Source organism: Labrus mixtus, chromosome 14 (assembly GCF_963584025.1).
Source record: "Labrus mixtus chromosome 14, fLabMix1.1, whole genome shotgun sequence".
Classification (NCBI taxonomy): Eukaryota; Metazoa; Chordata; class Actinopteri; order Labriformes; family Labridae; genus Labrus; species Labrus mixtus.
In genome coordinates this window covers 11,200,164-11,217,163 of record NC_083625.1, presented here as the reverse complement: position 1 = coordinate 11,217,163, position 17,000 = coordinate 11,200,164, and the positions used below count along the sequence as shown (strand labels likewise).

At 38.6% G+C, this 17,000-nt stretch overlaps 1 protein-coding gene across 2 annotated transcripts in view; it reads right to left on the bottom strand.

Annotated features, from left to right (window-relative positions):
• Positions 1–15,028: 15,028 nt before the first annotated feature.
• Positions 15,029–17,000, bottom strand: part of LOC132988009 (replication protein A 70 kDa DNA-binding subunit-like) — a 43,907-nt gene continuing 41,935 nt past the window's right edge. For both annotated transcript variants that reach the window (XM_061055071.1, XM_061055072.1), the window contains one exon: positions 15,029–15,745. In XM_061055071.1, coding sequence (XP_060911054.1) covers positions 15,644–15,745 — 102 coding nt within the window. In that variant the 3' untranslated portion in view covers positions 15,029–15,643. The remainder of the gene's footprint in view (positions 15,746–17,000) is intronic.

Genomic DNA, 17,000 nt, shown 5'->3' with positions numbered 1-17,000 from the left:
TCTTTCTTCTCTTTCATGTTATCTCGAGGCAAAACTGCTCGACCATTGTGCTCGAGTTTAAAAGAGAACTGACTGACACAGATTTCAGTATCTCTGCAAAAATGTGTCAAGAGCGCTGCTCATGCCCAAAGATTTTACCTAGAATAGAAGTAGGTAGAGAATACGTGAGAAACTGTTGCTATTTTTTTATTGGATATGAATACATCATTCTTGTGATGGTCGGGTTATATATGTCTGTTGGGTATCGTGCACTTTGGGTTCTTTTCTGTTGAATTGTATTTAATTATTTTTTGTATTTTGCATTTGTTATGTTCTTGCTGATGTTAATGTTCTTTTGTGTTTGGTTTAGTTTGCTTTGTTCTTGTTTTTGCTGTTTGTCAAAGCACTTTGTAAACCTGTGTTTTTATATGAAAGTTGCTATATAAATAAAGTTATTATTATTATTATTATTATTATTATTATTATCAATTTCCACTATGTTTACTGGCCAGTTACAGGACTAATTATGACTTAAAGCATCCATTGTCTTATTGTACTTTGACAATTAATCAAGATAATATGTCTACACATGCAATCAAAACAATGATGCAGATGTGATCTCTTAAAAGGCCACAAAGCTAACAACATATTTGCAAACACAAAAGCTTGAAGCATATACTAAAGCTTACACCAGAGAAATTCATGGTCATCTGTCAATGGAACTTTCAGATGTTTCCAGTGAACACATAACTGCTGTGTCCTTTCTTTTACCCATGTCACCTTGAAGACGTGTGCTTGCGGGCTGTGGTGAAGTGAAAATCTCTCTGAAAAAGCGTTGAGCCTCTCACTCACAGGTTTCCAAATGGGCATTTTGAAGATTATGGCTTGGCTTTACCGCTCACTGCCTTCTAATCAGCCAGAAAATCAAAGTTTGCACAGCAATGTTTGATAAAGAAGGAGCATCCACGGTGGCTGAGTGTGTATGCTAGAGGAATCAGTCAGGCAAACATCACACACTAAATGTAGCCATCTTTACTTTTCAAAGTCTTTCTGTGTAATCATTTGTATTGTAAAACTGCCATTAACACATTACAGTTACTGTTCTTGGAGTAAAAGTTAAAAAGGTGCCTGGTGGAGTTAAATGGATAGGAACACTAAGTAGTGTCTTTCTGTATGAAACTAACCCAAATGCATTGTGGGTATACTAAAGCATAAGTCTTACAACACGTAGAAAAATGCTCCGTTTCAAATTTGGTCACTTTGTGATGTCACAGTGGGATTGTGGTAAAAAGAAATGCCCTCCCCTCCCCTGGTATCTACACCCATGGACTCCACCCCCATACTAGAGCAAAACTTTTGCGCAGGTCTGCCATTTTTATTCTCGCTACTGAAGTGAAAACTCCGGGGGGGGGGGGGGGGGGGGTTATACAGGGTCACAAACCTCCTCTGGTGCTTGATTCATGTTATATTTTGACCAAAGCACAGCACAGATGTTTCATTCAGACCACAGGGGACTGTTTGAAAAGGTAGAAAAAGAGTATAATATGTCCTCTTAAAAGAGGACTGTCATGCATAGGGCAATGTTCAACTGGAATAAATCCTGCTACATTTGATCCAGATCACGTATGAGATACATTTTAAAAACAGATTATTAAAATATAAATCATTTTTGGTCTACATATAACATTTTGTATATGAACTAAAATAACATTGGATTGATTGAAGGTAGAAAAAGTGATGCTAAATTACTAATGAGGTAGATTACTGGTTTAACCATGAACAGTGTTGATGGCTGTGATTTGAGGAGTAGGATCAGGTCTTTGTTTGTTTTATTCAGGTTTTTAATTTTGTTTCTTTACTGATGTTGATAATTGTTTGATCTCGTAATTTTGTTTGTTTTTGTATGAACCCCATGGGGGGCTATTTGTTACCGTAGTAACTGCTAATTGGGACCCCATATAAATGAGTAAAACCATTAAAAATTCTACTGCTTCCTGGGGAACATCATTACACAAGTGACAAAAAAACCCCACAATATAGTAGAGGATGTTGAAATAAAAAAAAAAGATCAACCTTCCAACGATGAATAAGACAAGTAGAAGTGCATGATGTTGCAATGTTTCCTCATATCCATCACCAACAGGTACAGTATTGATAATAAGTGGCTCTGGGTTCTTTTTCAGAGCTCAGAGTTTTGAGCTTGTTTAGTCCTAAAGATGGTTAATCTCCAACCTAAAGGTGATGCTTCGCCATCTCAAATGAACCCAATGATGAGGGTGTCATCCACGAACATCAGGGAACTTGACAAACGAATGACTGGTGGTGCAACTGTTTGTGGACATAGAAGAGTAGAAATGATGATGCAGCCTTGGAGGAGGAGAGCTGATGCTACTGGACCAGGAGTCAGATATATATGTTCTCTGAGTTTCATGTGCTTCCTCCAGTCAGAAAGAAAGTCCATGATATATCTGCAGGTGGTATCTGGCACATTCGGCAGACCTTGTTTTGTGATGATTACATTACAGGCAGAGCTGATTCCTGCTTAGTATTCAGAGCAGTCTATGTGCTTCAAGTAGAAACCTGCATTTGTTGCGCCACACTCACATTTCCCCCCTCTTTAAGCAGTTTAGTTCTGATACTTTTAAATTAAATTAAGGCCAATAACTCTCATTTACTACTGCTTTATGAAGTCTGCACATGAGGACACTTTGCCACTTGCAATGTCTACAGGTAACCTGAGCATTTTTCTGTGCCTGCACAGTTGGCCAGATGTTGAACTTGGTTTACTATTTTACAAGGGCCACAAAATGTTTTACCCGGCAAAATGACTGTGTAAAGGAAAACTCAAGTGTGACCTCAAACAAAGCTGCTTTTTTTCTCTTCACAACGATTTAGAGACAGTTTGCCGGGTGGAGGGTAAACATCAATTTTTAGGGCACAAAGAAGAGAGACAGCTGGTGCTGAAAGGTGAAGACATGCTCTTGTGACAGAGACACTCATGTCTGACTTTTTATTTCTGTCTCTTTTGTGCTGGGATGTGCACTCTGCTTTGAGTAATACCTTGGTTAAATCCGTTACATCAGTTTCTGTATAAGTCAAAACACAGCATCATGGAATCAGAGGCTAGTTACCCAAACATGGATAATTGAATATTGCACCAGCTTTACTCCTTATGTGAGACGGTGATAGGTTTTTGATTGAGGCTTTTACTGTTATTCTGGTTTCCATTTCTGGTGGGTTTTTTTTTTATATATCTTCCGTTGTGTTTGTATGAAATTCATGAATACTTAGGCAAGTGAAAAAGATTGAGGTAATGACAGAAAAGGGCCGTGAGCTCAAATAATAGAAGCATTTTGAGAAGTGTTATTGATTTGTGGGTGATCTTGTGCATGATTGTGTTTAATAAAATATGTGAGCACACATGCTACACACGACAAAGGATGTCTGCGAGCAGCTTGATGTAATAGCACGAGGAAGGAAAGATCATTTTTTACACATTAACTCCACTCTGACAGCTTCTACTCTCCAATCCCCCATTTAATATCAGCGTCTCCTTCCTTCTTTTAAATGTAATTCAATAGAAGGTTGCACAATTCACAGCAGTCACCCCCCCCTGAGGTGTTGTGTTTAAAAATGTGGCCTTCTACCTCCTGCACTGATAATCTGGCTAAATTACGGACATACTGCAACTGCAGACATGTGGTGCTCCAGTGATTAGCCACGTCCCGCTGGGAGAGAGAGAGATATTAGACTTGAAGCTGCGTTTTTGTATTACAAGTTAGATACAATGGAGGAAGATTTCTCCCTAAAAATATGTCTATTTTCAAACAAAGCCCCCCCCCCCCCCCCCCCCCCCCCCCCCTTATTTAAAGGAGCTTGCGTCTTTTTTTCCCCCAAAATAATATCAATATGGTGAAAGTGTTGACTTCATAGTCTTTTATTGGCAACAGCTCCTGAAGGTATAATGACTAAAGAAGGTCCTCAACCTTCTTTTTAATGGTGTCACTCAAATCCCTCAATCAGTTAGTGCAGTGACCCAACGCTAGATCAGGGTGAAAAAGTCAGCACAAAATATAAAGATCTGAACATTGGAGAAAAAAAAACTTAAAGTACTAAATACAAATAAATAAAATATGACACTATACATGAGACTGAATATTATATGTTTTTAAAGGATTCCATAACTGAATCCAAATTTGAATTGAATATAATTGTTTTTTTAATTCATCATTTTTCTTGTGTTTAAGATCAAGTTTGACTAATCTCTTAGCTCTGATTTATCTTCCTAGAAAATACACATTAAAGGTTCACAATAAGAAGGACATGTACTTATATATTCACTACAACAAACTTTTTTTCTATTAATCCCACTGAAATGGAAAAGAAAATCAATGGTGTTGAAATGCTAGACAAGATATAAACCTCCCCTTAAAACTTGAAGATCTTCCAAGTTACACTCTGCTGATGTACCTGTGATGAAACACAGAAACACACACACGCACACACTAACTGAGGAAAGAGCCTCCTCACCCTCCCACCCACTTTCCTCACATTCAGTACGTACTGCACACTCGTGGTGTAACTTCCCATAGGGGTGTAATTACGTTTGTGGTGTAAACTGGATAATTAGCCGCGTCTCCACTTAGCTCTCAGCTGGAAACAGGGAGAGGGGGCGAGCAGAGCGGCAGACAGAGACTTCACCACATCTGCTCACTCTGATTCCAACGCAGGATAATACAATACTGAAACAAATCATTACAAAACACATGCCAGCGTAATGAGAATTATCCATATGCTGCACGTACAATCACAAACTTCCTCTCATGCTCAGCTCCTCCGCCCTCCAAGCCGAACACACTGTGAGAAAACAAACAGCACACAGAGACATCTGCAGAATCATGTCAGTCTGGCATTTACGTTTTTCATTGAATTAAATTGTATGCATGCTCTCTTTTAGATTTGAGACAGAATTTCCCGAACTATACTTTGTCATTTCTCTTGTTCGGTTGATTATGTGAATCATGTTGAATTCCTAAAACATGAATAACAAGACATTCATTATGCTTCAGTGTTTTGAATTTGAACAAATTGCTTCAGGGTGTAATGAGTGTGACACTGATGATCGTATAGATTTAGCTTTCAAACCGTGTTCAGCTTACTGTTTCATATATTTGGCTTTTCGGGGGAATGTTGGTTGCTGCTATAGTTCTGTATGTTTCTCTTTTTGTCTGACACTTTATTCCTTTAAAAAAAACTTTTCTTTTGGGCCTTTATGCCTTTATTAATATGAAAGCTAGTGGGTCAGATATGCATCAAAGGGCCGTGGCCCGGAGTCAAACCAGTGGCTTATAAACAGAAGTTTTTGCCTCTGAATATGGGGTGCTTGCTCTACTGCCTGAGCTTAACCAGAGGCCTTTGATCCTAATTTTAAGAGTATGGATAATAACTTTTTGTACACTTAGTAGCCAGTGAACACACCATATTTATAACTTTCCAATTTGGCAATAGGTTTGCATCAGTGGCCCATTTACACATCCAGCAAACACCAAGTGATATATTTTATCATTCAGAGTAGTGTTTTAGCCACAATCTATTTTTAGCTCTATGTTTCTAATAGAAAGATGCAGTAGAGTAAAAACTTCAACATTCCCCTTTAAGATTTAATGGAGAAAAATAAAATAAAATGCTTTATAAATTGAAAGGTACTTCAAAGTACAAGGTCTTTAAACTTGAACTTAAATGCAGCACTTGATAAATAGATCTTGGACACATTTTCCCTCAGATCAAGTGAGACCTGAATGGGTTAAAACCTCAGCATTATTATTATTCATGCATGAGTCCGCCTCTGTCTTCCTCTTTCTACCTGCTAATAGAAAAGTGTCGTCCCAGTGGGGGTATCTAATCCTGCAGATAAGCAAAGCAAACAAGTAAGAGTTATCACAGCCATCTCTCTGCCATCAGATAGCCGGTTATGAAGATAGAGGCTTAGGACAGTTATCTACTGGCTCACACTGACACACTACAGGTGCTCTACGTGTGGCATCATGTGGCATCATGTGGACAGACTGAAAAAGACTGGGCCACTGACTGGGTACAGCTTGTGGACTTCATAGAAATACTAAAAATAAATTCCATTTTCATAGATTTGTTTATATCAGTATCTTTCATGGTTGTCAGCCTCCTACCTGTTAGTGGTGTTTGAATAAAATTGGGGGTTTTGTGGACTCACAAAGGGGGAAAAAATGGTTTTAGAGTGAGCACCTCAGCAAAATGAAGAGCTAAACAAACCGTAGGAACATACGTGCAAAAGAAAAAAAACAGATGTGTAGGTGGTTGTGTGGGTGGCAAAAAAACAGACAAGTCAGGACAACCTGACAAAAGCCAGCAGGCAAAATGTCAGGTACATATAACCGGTACATACAGTGCAGAGGCAGTGTTAAGATATGAGGTGAGGACAACCAACAACCAATGAGGGAGCAGCGACAGGTGTGCAGAGGTGTGGAAACACCAGAGGCGTATGGATGGGTGAGGAACAAACAGTGTTATAGTGTCAAACAGTGAAAATAGTAAAACAAACATTTAAAGATTTGTTTGGTATAGCCTGTTAAAATGGAAGAACAAATATTCCCACTGAGTCCAAGAATCAATGATCTGATCAAACCGGTTGATAGAACTCTTCTCAAGGCTCAAGGTTTGTGAACACTTTCCCAGTAAAAGAGGTGACATCCTCAATCTGCAAGTAAACGTATTTAGATATTCTACATTTTTTCATTAAGAAATCAGAGGTGGATGTGTCGTAAATTAGATGACAAGCAGTTCATATTTGTGGCTAACCTTATTTGTGGCAACAGCAACAAAAAAAACTTATAAGAAATTTTGAATATTTAAGAATGTAAACTGATAGGATGCACAAATGCACAAGCTTATTGCCAAAAAGTTGTTCATCAAAAGATCTTCTCTTTGCAAATTAATTAAGAGAGATACGACGAGCACTACCAGACAAAACAGGTTGAAACATTCTGCTGGGATAATATGCAGTTTAAGAAAACCTGATAAAATATGTAAAAGAGGCGGGAAAGTACGATATCAATTAGTGGATAATGATAATTCTGGCTGGCCAATGCACTCCTCGGAAAGGATGTTCTGTTTCAATTCATAGCATCAGATGTTTTTTTCACATTGAATAACAGTTTTCCAACAACAGCTCATTAGTGTAAACTTTAAATGATTTAAGGCGCCTTACACTCATTCATTCAGCACCTCACACAAGAGAACATCAGTGTCCTCTTCAGAGAAGCTCCAGGAATGAATCCATATCACAGACTGAGCTCCATAAAGCAGAAACCAATCTTTAAAAAAAGAAGCTTATTTGATTGATGATGACTGACGTGAGCCCCTACCCTGTCCTCATAATGTAGTTTTCAAATCACACCCTGTTTCCAAATGCACTTCAGCTGTGCCGCATGCCTTTAGCAATAAAATATCCAAAAGTCAGCTGTCTCACAGAGAGTGCAGCACTCTGCACCATTGACTCTATGAAACTGAGCCCAGAGACACCAATTTATCCATCGACAGCAGCCACAATGCACCAAAATATTACAGTGTTTTGAGTAATGCCTGCTAGTCATGCACAATTGTCTCATACTGCTTCTCTTGAATCTCTTGATATTATCATTGCTGTCTTCACTTACTTCATAAGTGCAACCCATTCTCAGCCTATCCCACCTATAAACATGCAATCAAATCCTCTGTGCACCAATACAGTAGGCAATTTTGAAAAGGATTATGAAGGGGATTATTGTTTATCTGTACTAACTATGCAACTGTGAGGGATTTTGCAGGTAGAAAGCACAGCATGCACTTCAAATTAAACACTAAAAAATGTTTTTTCTCCAACACAACAAATAATAACAAAACTGTTGTTGGGTGCTACACCACAGCTTGTGAGAAAAACAAAGAGTTTGTAAAGGAAAAAGTTTTTATTGTAAAAATGAGAACACACACAGTTTCTATCAGGGGACAACTGCTGCCATGGCTGACAGAAATCATGTTGACAGCCAGGCAGAAACAGGAAAAGAACAGTATGTGACCGTGTTGAAGGCCAACCATTTGTTGACCCATCCGTCCACCTCCTGGAGTAAGCAGCTTTTCAAAATAATGTCACACCACCTACTGCTTTGCCACAGACATAAAAGAGTCCAATATACTTTGTGCTCTTGGATTCTCCGTTTTATCCTAAAAATCCACCCTTCACCATATAGCACTTTATAAAAGCTATTTTGATGTTTCATTAATTGTGGACTGGAGGGTCTTTTACCTTCACTGTCAGAATGATGAATTTGGCCCAATAAATAGTATTCACATTAATTGTTCACAGTTTGCAAGTAAACCAACTTTACTTCTTGTGTCCAGTGGTTTTTAAAATGATTGGTGTATGCATAGATTCAGTATTTCCTAATGAGAGTTAGATTAGACGGGTGGAGAACAAAACATGTTTGATACATTTTAATTCAAGGCAGAGACTCTACATTTTAAAACATGTCTGCAGGGGATCTTTACAAATGTGACATTCATTAGTTTTTGGATACAAACTCAAAGAACTAAATATGTGTACACAGACATGGAGATGATCAGATCTGTGCCAAAATATCCCCAATAAAATACTGCATGCATAAACACATCAATGTATGTTATCCCCAGTGCAATATGTGCATACACATGTCCGTATCAAGCTCCGTGCAATAGGGCTGTGTAATCACACCAGCACGCTAAAGTTATAGACTCCTTCACAAATGCGCAATTTACATCAGTACTGAACATTCATGTGCAATACTTGACGCACTTTAACTGTGAAGGTCACTTTGAACAGCATTGCACTCTCTCTTTTTATGCTTGTGTGTCTCTGTCAACTTATGCACAGTTTATGTTGTTTTTTAGGATTTTGGTTACATGGTTAATGTCAATTTGTATACGTGTGTATAGCAACAACCTGCCAAGGGACTACAAATGGAAACTAAGCCTTTGGCTACAATCTGGCATATATTCATGTTTGTGTTCATAAATGTGCACTGTCCCTGTTTTAAATAAATAATTAATTATAATTTAAAGGATTCATTACAAATTAACCCCTGAATGACAGACTGATGATACCTGATATTATACCAGTAAGTTTTGACAAACCATATGTGCTGATAGTGTATAACAGCACTGGGACTTGTTAATCACTCTGCCTGGGTGGTCTTCATAATGTAAATGAGTATTACAAGATTGCCACAAAAGTGGACATGTTGGCTCAAATTATTTTTGAATTAATATCTGAACAAAAAGATTTGAACAAACAGAAATTAGCATAGCATTAGCAAAAGAACATTTTAGGTTTGTTCTGCTTTACTTCAGTTCCAGCAAAGACGCAAAACTTGTAGAGTTGGTGGAGCCAAATGAAAAATGTTCATCTTCGCTGTAGCTTATCACTGTTTGCTTAAAAAAGCTGCTTTTAGAACTGTTAAAAGCAATAACAGTTGAAAAGTCGTGCTGTTCTATTGAATTGTAGCATTTCTGTGATTTGGTAAGAGCAAAGATAATCAGAGCCGTGCAGATATTCGGTACTGTATCTTACAGTAGGTAAACTATACCTACTGGTATAGATCTACTTGTTATCTGTATGCATTCAATTCAACATTTAGGTCTTGAGTCATGAATTTCCTCAACTTGTAAAGTGGCTAACACTGCATTGATATTTAAAATCTTTGCCTCTCTGAGCAGCTATAATACATAAGTACAGCGACATAGCTTGCACAGTGCATACTGGCCTTGGTGTCAGCATGGCCTCTGGCTCTGCATGTGCAGCCGGCAAAAATGTACAGCAATGCCTTCAGGCAAAATCTGTTCCAGACGGAAAGAGAGGGCCAAAAAGGGTGCGTTTATTTAACTGGTGGTGGGTAGGAGGAAGAAAAGACGGCAGAAGATAAGAGGCAGCGCAGGGTGGAGAAAGAAATCGATCAGCAGCTCAGGAAGAAATGATGACGATGCTGGTGGAAACAGCAAAACAAAACAACAGCTATTGTAGGTTGACAGGGAGATATGGTTGATGAGCATTAGGGGGGCTGGGGTAATTTATGTAAAGAGTAGAAGGAGGCAAGGGAGAAAAAAAAAGAAGGAAGAATGGCCTCTTACAGAAAAGAAAGTTAAGAGAGTAAGAGTGAGGTATCTGCAGCAACAGCTCCCTGCCAGGAACGTGTGACATGAAAGTGCACAGCATGCAGCAGAACACCTGCACAGCTGCCTCTTGAGGCCCCTTTTAACTGGAATAACTGAGATCCTAACACTCATTCATGCACACACTCTTTCACACTAGCACACAGCAAACAGAGCCCATAAATACCCTTTTGAGAGTGAAGTGTCCTTGATAGCACGGTGAAATCCTTGAGCAGAAACAGGCAGTAAAACTGTCTATCAAACTGTTCAGTTAGACCAACAAAGATGAAGATGGACACAGTCCTCGCTGAGCTTCTTCTTTTTACTGCCAGCAAAATGCATATCGTGGATTAAACAAGCATTTTTAAGTTACATGCACATCAAAGCACAACATGTTGATACAGTAGTCGATGGGATTCTGCTGGCTTATTGAATCTGAAACCCTGCAGCACTTTTATGTTCCCATATTTGTTTGAGTCTTTATAAAAAGATATAAAAACAGAGACTGTGAGCCCTTGAACAAATCCAAACTTTTCATATTTGACGTTTCACATTTGCAGACCTGTAAAGATTTAAATGTGTTTAGACGATTATTGACTTGGACGATTATTGACTCCTTCCTATACCTCCTTTTTATTTCATGATTTGTAAATTATTTTCAGTGATTCATGGTTTGGTCCATATTTTTATTAGAACAATTATTAAAATGGAAATTTGAAAAGTGAAAAACCATTACCTGGATATGCAGCCCCCCTCAGCCTTACTCAAGTTTCAGCTTTGATATAGCTGTTCGGCTGTAAAAAAGCGTCGCATAAAAATCGTAGACATATTAAGCAGCTAAAGAACCAGATGTTTCATTCATACGTTTCTAGAGAGTGAAACAGAAGGGATTTGAACCTACATTTGGATATTTCAGCACTGTCCCTTTAAAAATGTACTTTAAACATGATGACCAAAAACTTATTAAAATAACTTACATGCTGCCAAAATTCTGATACTATACAGCTATAATAACACACACTTCCTTCAAGAAATCCCTGAAAACTCACATCTTCAACACTGCCTACAGCCACTAACTCCCATCCTCCCCAATTACATTACTTATTCGTTGTACTGTCCTGGTCGTTTTTGTTAACACACAATCCACTTGTGCTGGATGGATGCAGCATTCTTTTTGGTCAGGGCTGCACCTAGCCAAAGTGGGGCCCTCAGCAGAACTCTTTCAACCTGAATGATGATATTTCTTAAACATTCACCAAAGCTTTCGTTGTCTTATCTCACCCACATACTGAATTATTCGCTCTAATGCAGATTGCTTTGGATTAATGTGTAAATCAGTCAAATCCTCAATAAATGACTAAAACATGACGGGAATCTTTACACAGCTACTTAAAGCCTCTCAAAATCCAGGTCCTCTACAGTGAAGGAGACCTGCATACTAACTATCAATTTCCTATGTATATTTTAACCTTTATTACCCAGAGAGTGAACTTAGCAGGCTCATACTTCATCAGCAATGCAAAAGAGTTAATTGCCCTGGGAATCACACAGCGTTACATTAGATTTACACAAACTTAACGAGCACATGGCTAAATAGGGAATTAAAGAATCTATACTCAACATGAAGGGGTTTATTATCAGTTGATTTTACATTGCTTAAATATGCTTAGAATATATGGAAATCCCATTAGGCCATATATCATGAGCAACTCCTCAACATCCACAGCCCATATTGACACTTCAATGTCTTTGTGTGCATCAGAAGTAGATATGGAAAGAAAACTAAATACATCCAGGGACTTAAACTGGATACACACTCTCAAAATACACATGGCAGCTACTCATCAGTGATTAGGATATCTACTGGAAGCCAAGAAAAGCTGACTGACAGCCTTCTTCCACCTCTATTACTTTTCCCACATTGTACTCTGTACACATTGTTCATTCTTAGAGTTGTACTGATTTTTATATTTGTTTGGTAAAAGCCTCTGGTACAGCCTTAAATGTTTTTGGTTCAGCAACTATGCAAAGCAATGCACAGAGCAATTATCATATTACATAAGCCCAACAAAATTACAGTAATCTTTTTTTTTTTTTTACTGGAAATGAGAACATCTACACTGCTGAAGTACTGCAGATTAAGTCACTTTGTAAAGCCAATATACTGGATATTGTTGCCACGAGCAACAAGTGTTTAAGAGTTGCAAAAAGAGAGGATCCTCATTTTTCTGTGTCTTCTGAGAAATTTGACAGCATGATTTCAGTTGGACCATGTTTACATGTCTCTTAAATGTCCATTTCACAATCAACATTTTTTTTTTATAGTGTGATAACATACTATTTAGACTGTTGTCCTTGCATCGCATCGGAACTTGATATTTTTAGCAAATCCTGTTGCTGTTATTGGGAAAGAGAAAAATAGCAGGAACATCTCCAGTTATATTCCCATTATGTTGTTTCTCGCTTTACTTCACCCAACTTCACCCCTAAACAGAGGTCTAATCAGCCAGAGTGATTGAAAATACGTGTGGGGGTGAGTAGGGCCCTTCATATCAGTGTTATGTGTCTTTTAAACCTAATGACAGCATGAGTCAGAGATCTGAATCTCATGTTCACCAATCACAAACACTTACTAAATCTTTAAATATTGAGGAACATTATCCCTTCTTGTTTCCAAGGCCATGAAAGTGAACATGTTTTTCTTTTTTTTTGTTATTTTGTTTGCTGAATTTTTATTTTGATTATAGTAACTTATATCACTCGTTTCATGATCCAACACCATTTTTTCGGTTCTTTTTTTTCTTCTGTCCATAAAAAGAAAGTAAGTCCTCTTGATGGTGTTACAAATTACAAACAAGATTAAAAAAAAGCACTTAGGACTCTGAAAAATCCAAAATGGATGAATTGAGGAGTTGCCTGTACTGGTCCTTTTACAGTCTCGCACGCACGCACACACACACAGAAAGGCTTAACTGGACTACAGTGTGTTTTAAGATAAGACTACGGTCAGATAGACTGTGATCAGGGCTACGACCTGTGTGATAACAGCGGCTCATTTCCATCGGCTGTCCTTGTAGTGTCTCTCTCTCACACACACACACACACACACATATTGTGCAGATAGACACACACTGCATATTCACCAGACTGGAGGTCCCACATTCCCAAAGAGGAGATATGACAAGCTTACTAGGAATTCAGTTCACTACTGCTTAGCACATCACATTCAGATAAAGTTCTCTGAGGATAATACAAAAAAATGTATTTTTCTTAATCTCTTCACGATGTCCTCCGCTGTCCCATAATGCCTTGGGGTTATTCGGGCTGCAGGCCGACGCGTCTCCATCTTAAGTCTCAATCACCAGCAAGGCTTTAAGTTGGAAATGACTTTCTGATCTCATGGACCCGTTTTTAGGTTTTTTTGAACAAAATAAAGTTACACTTCCTGCACTTGCTTATGCCAGCAAATTAAACACTTCCTTGTTTCTGACCTGGTACAGCTGAAGAGTAAAGCAGACTTAAACATTTGGCAGAATTTAAAAAGATGATGGTGAATTTTTCTGAAGTATTTTAAGTTGGTGTCCTGTGCCACAAGTATCAAAATGAATCTCTATTTTTCGTATCACTTTGGTTTTGAACCCTGTTTGTTTATGCAAATGTTAGACCACTACACCATACTGTGTTGTCTTGAAAATGATCAGAAGCTCAGGCCCTGGACAGCTGGAACAAAGACAAAGCAAGTTAGGCAGAGGTAATGAAAAGTTAGGAGAAAGGTGACACTGGGATGAAAAGATCAGTGTGTGAGTGTTTTCTAATCTCCCAAGCCTCCACACACACACACACACACACACACACACACACACACACACACACACACACACACACACACACACACACACACACACACACACACACACACACACACACACACACACACACACACACACACACACACACACACACACACACACACACACACACACACACACACACACACACACACACACACACACACACACACACACACACACACACACACACACACACTAAGCTCGGCGGGCAGGAGATGGTACTGATGGAGCTCTGAGTGAGCGGAGCAGGCGGCTTGATAACGACATAAATCAGTCGTGCCCTTGAGCCACACCTTTTGTGGGGAGACAACGCCTCGGAAACACTGACCTTGCTTCCCCGTCTCTAAATGTATACTCGCAGTGAACGTAAAGAAGTGTGATAGATGTTCAGACAGAGATTTAAGTGCAGAGTGACTCCCCCACTTCTATGTAACACAGGCATGAGTGGTGCAACTTCGGATGGAAAAATGCTTAAATGATCTGTGAAATGTGTAGGCTACTCAATGAGGGCAATAAATGGATGGTTTAACCAATGACAAACAGTTAATTAAGGTTTGCTCAGAAGACAGCCAATCATTAGGGACTTTATTTGCCACAGGACTGATGATGTTTAAACTCTAATAGCCTCCTGTACACACAATCAGATGATATAACAATCTGAATCTGCTCACTCTTATTGGCTGCTGCTGGTATTTAGATGGAGGAAGTCCGATCTGGAATCGTAAATATCAAACATTTCAGATCAGGGAGGCTCCAACTAGACGAGGAGCAGTAAAATAATTGTAGTGACACCACACACTGGAGGATTGTTTGGACAAATAATCGGTTACCAAAAACCAGAAATCCACCATGCCCCCCCACGATTGTTGGAGGGTGCAAATCGACACCAAAATCGTCTAGTGTGTAGCCAGCTTTACTTGCCCACAACTGCTTATATTTAGAGAACATCCAGGAAGAAGATAACATAATTTTTGTAGGAAACTGTTGAAACAGTGACACAGCTCTACGTGAACTTTCTTTTAATCACTCTTTTCTTGTATGACATTGTTTTGGAAGCCCACAAAGCAAACCCACAGCCTCAACACTCAAATAAAGAATAAGTTGAACAAGCATAAAAGATAATCAGACGTTAAAACAATTGCTAACACGTGCATCTCCCACGCTGTCTTTTTTTAAACAATAAAAATTAAATAAATCTGACTCATCTACATCTCACATATCTCACTCTGGGCAACAACTAATCTGAAACCAAAGACATGAATCATATGAATCAAACAAGAGAAAACCCTGATTTTAGAGTGCATATGAAACATGATAAAAATAATGTATATACATTAAAACAGTCTTATCAAACCTCTTCTTTAAACGGTTATTAAATTAAAAGGTCAAAGTAAAAATTCTGGTGTTTTACAACAGGCCAGTTAAAAAAAAAAAAAAAAAAAATTTAATGTTAGTCTTTTGCTTGGCTGCCATTTAAACATGATGAATCACTGACTACCCATCTGCTGCCTCAGTCAGATATGCTGTTATCTCACTGGTGGAAAAAGTCGAAAACCAGTCAGAGATCAGCGGAAGACTGGTTTAATCATCAGGCGGCTGTTTGGATGACTGGGACCAGTTTACCCGGCCAGTTTGCGGATATTGCTGAGGAGTCTCCTGCTGTATTCCCTGTGGTCGATGGGTTGGACTTCCAGTGCAGTTACCTTCAATCGGACCTCGTCCTGAGGAGCAAAGAGACATCTGGATTAAGCAAAGGCAGTTTCTAATTTACAGTATGTAAGAAGTATAACAGCAAATGTCACATGAGAACATAATTACCGGATCCTATAAAGACAGGGGACCAAAGGAAATACATGATCTTCAATCATATAACAGATTTCCCTAAAGTTGGATCCTCTGCAGTACACTTCAGATTCATGTGAAGATACAGTTCATTGAGGAAGAAGATAGGCACTTGCTTAAATGCCAAAAAAAAAGGTTATTATTAATCGCAACGTTTCAACCAGAGGTCTCCTTCAGGTGATCATTTTTGTTAGTCAATAGTTTTTGCCCTGCTCTGCACCTACGTGATGCGCGTATAACTACCTAACTCAGACTATAACTACCTTTTTCTAAGGTACAGCTCGTTGTCTTCCTTTAGAAGGAATATGTGAGAAACCTGCCTGGAGTCAGTAAGACACAATCCTAACAGGCTCAGGGCTAATTAGACTCAATGTTAACTCTCCAAATGTAAGGATAGCACAACACACACAGGTGAATGCCATTTGTTTGAGGAAAGGAGTGTAACAAGATAAACACTAGGATGGTTGTGATGTAATTTGACTTTTACACGTCATTCTTTTTTTTAAACATACAAAATACTGATATAAGGCCACATAGGTGAATGCATGTAAAAGTTAAGGCCAAACAATTTCACATCATTCAATCTAAAACGTGTGTTTTCTTCAGCCACATATATGTCTCATGATACAATTTTTTCATAGATTGAAGCACTTTCTCCTTTAGACATGAAGCCAAAAACTAATTTCCATTATAATCGCAAGCACTATAAGAAGAAAACTAATTAATCAATTAGGAATTCAGTCAGCACACCCGGCATCAAGGATTTAACAATTCCCCATTATCTCAGTGGTGATTCAACACCTCGATTAGTGTTTTCAATTTGTGCCTACCTGATTACAGCAGGTAAATTAAAGTAATTCAGGGGCACCGAGACAAAGGCTCCACTTGACAAAGGCTGACAACATATAGAAAAAAATAACAGTCTTACAAAGGATGGGGCTACAGCAAGAAAGAGGGCTTCATTTAATGAGCGTCGAATAATATTCTGAACACATCAGGTGAAAACAATTACTCAGTGACGTAAGAGGAAGCTCTATTCTATTACTGGATGTAGAAGGTGGTGATCACCAATGTAGACACACACGTACACATGGAACAAAGAACCAGCACACACCTGACTTTGACAAGGTTCTT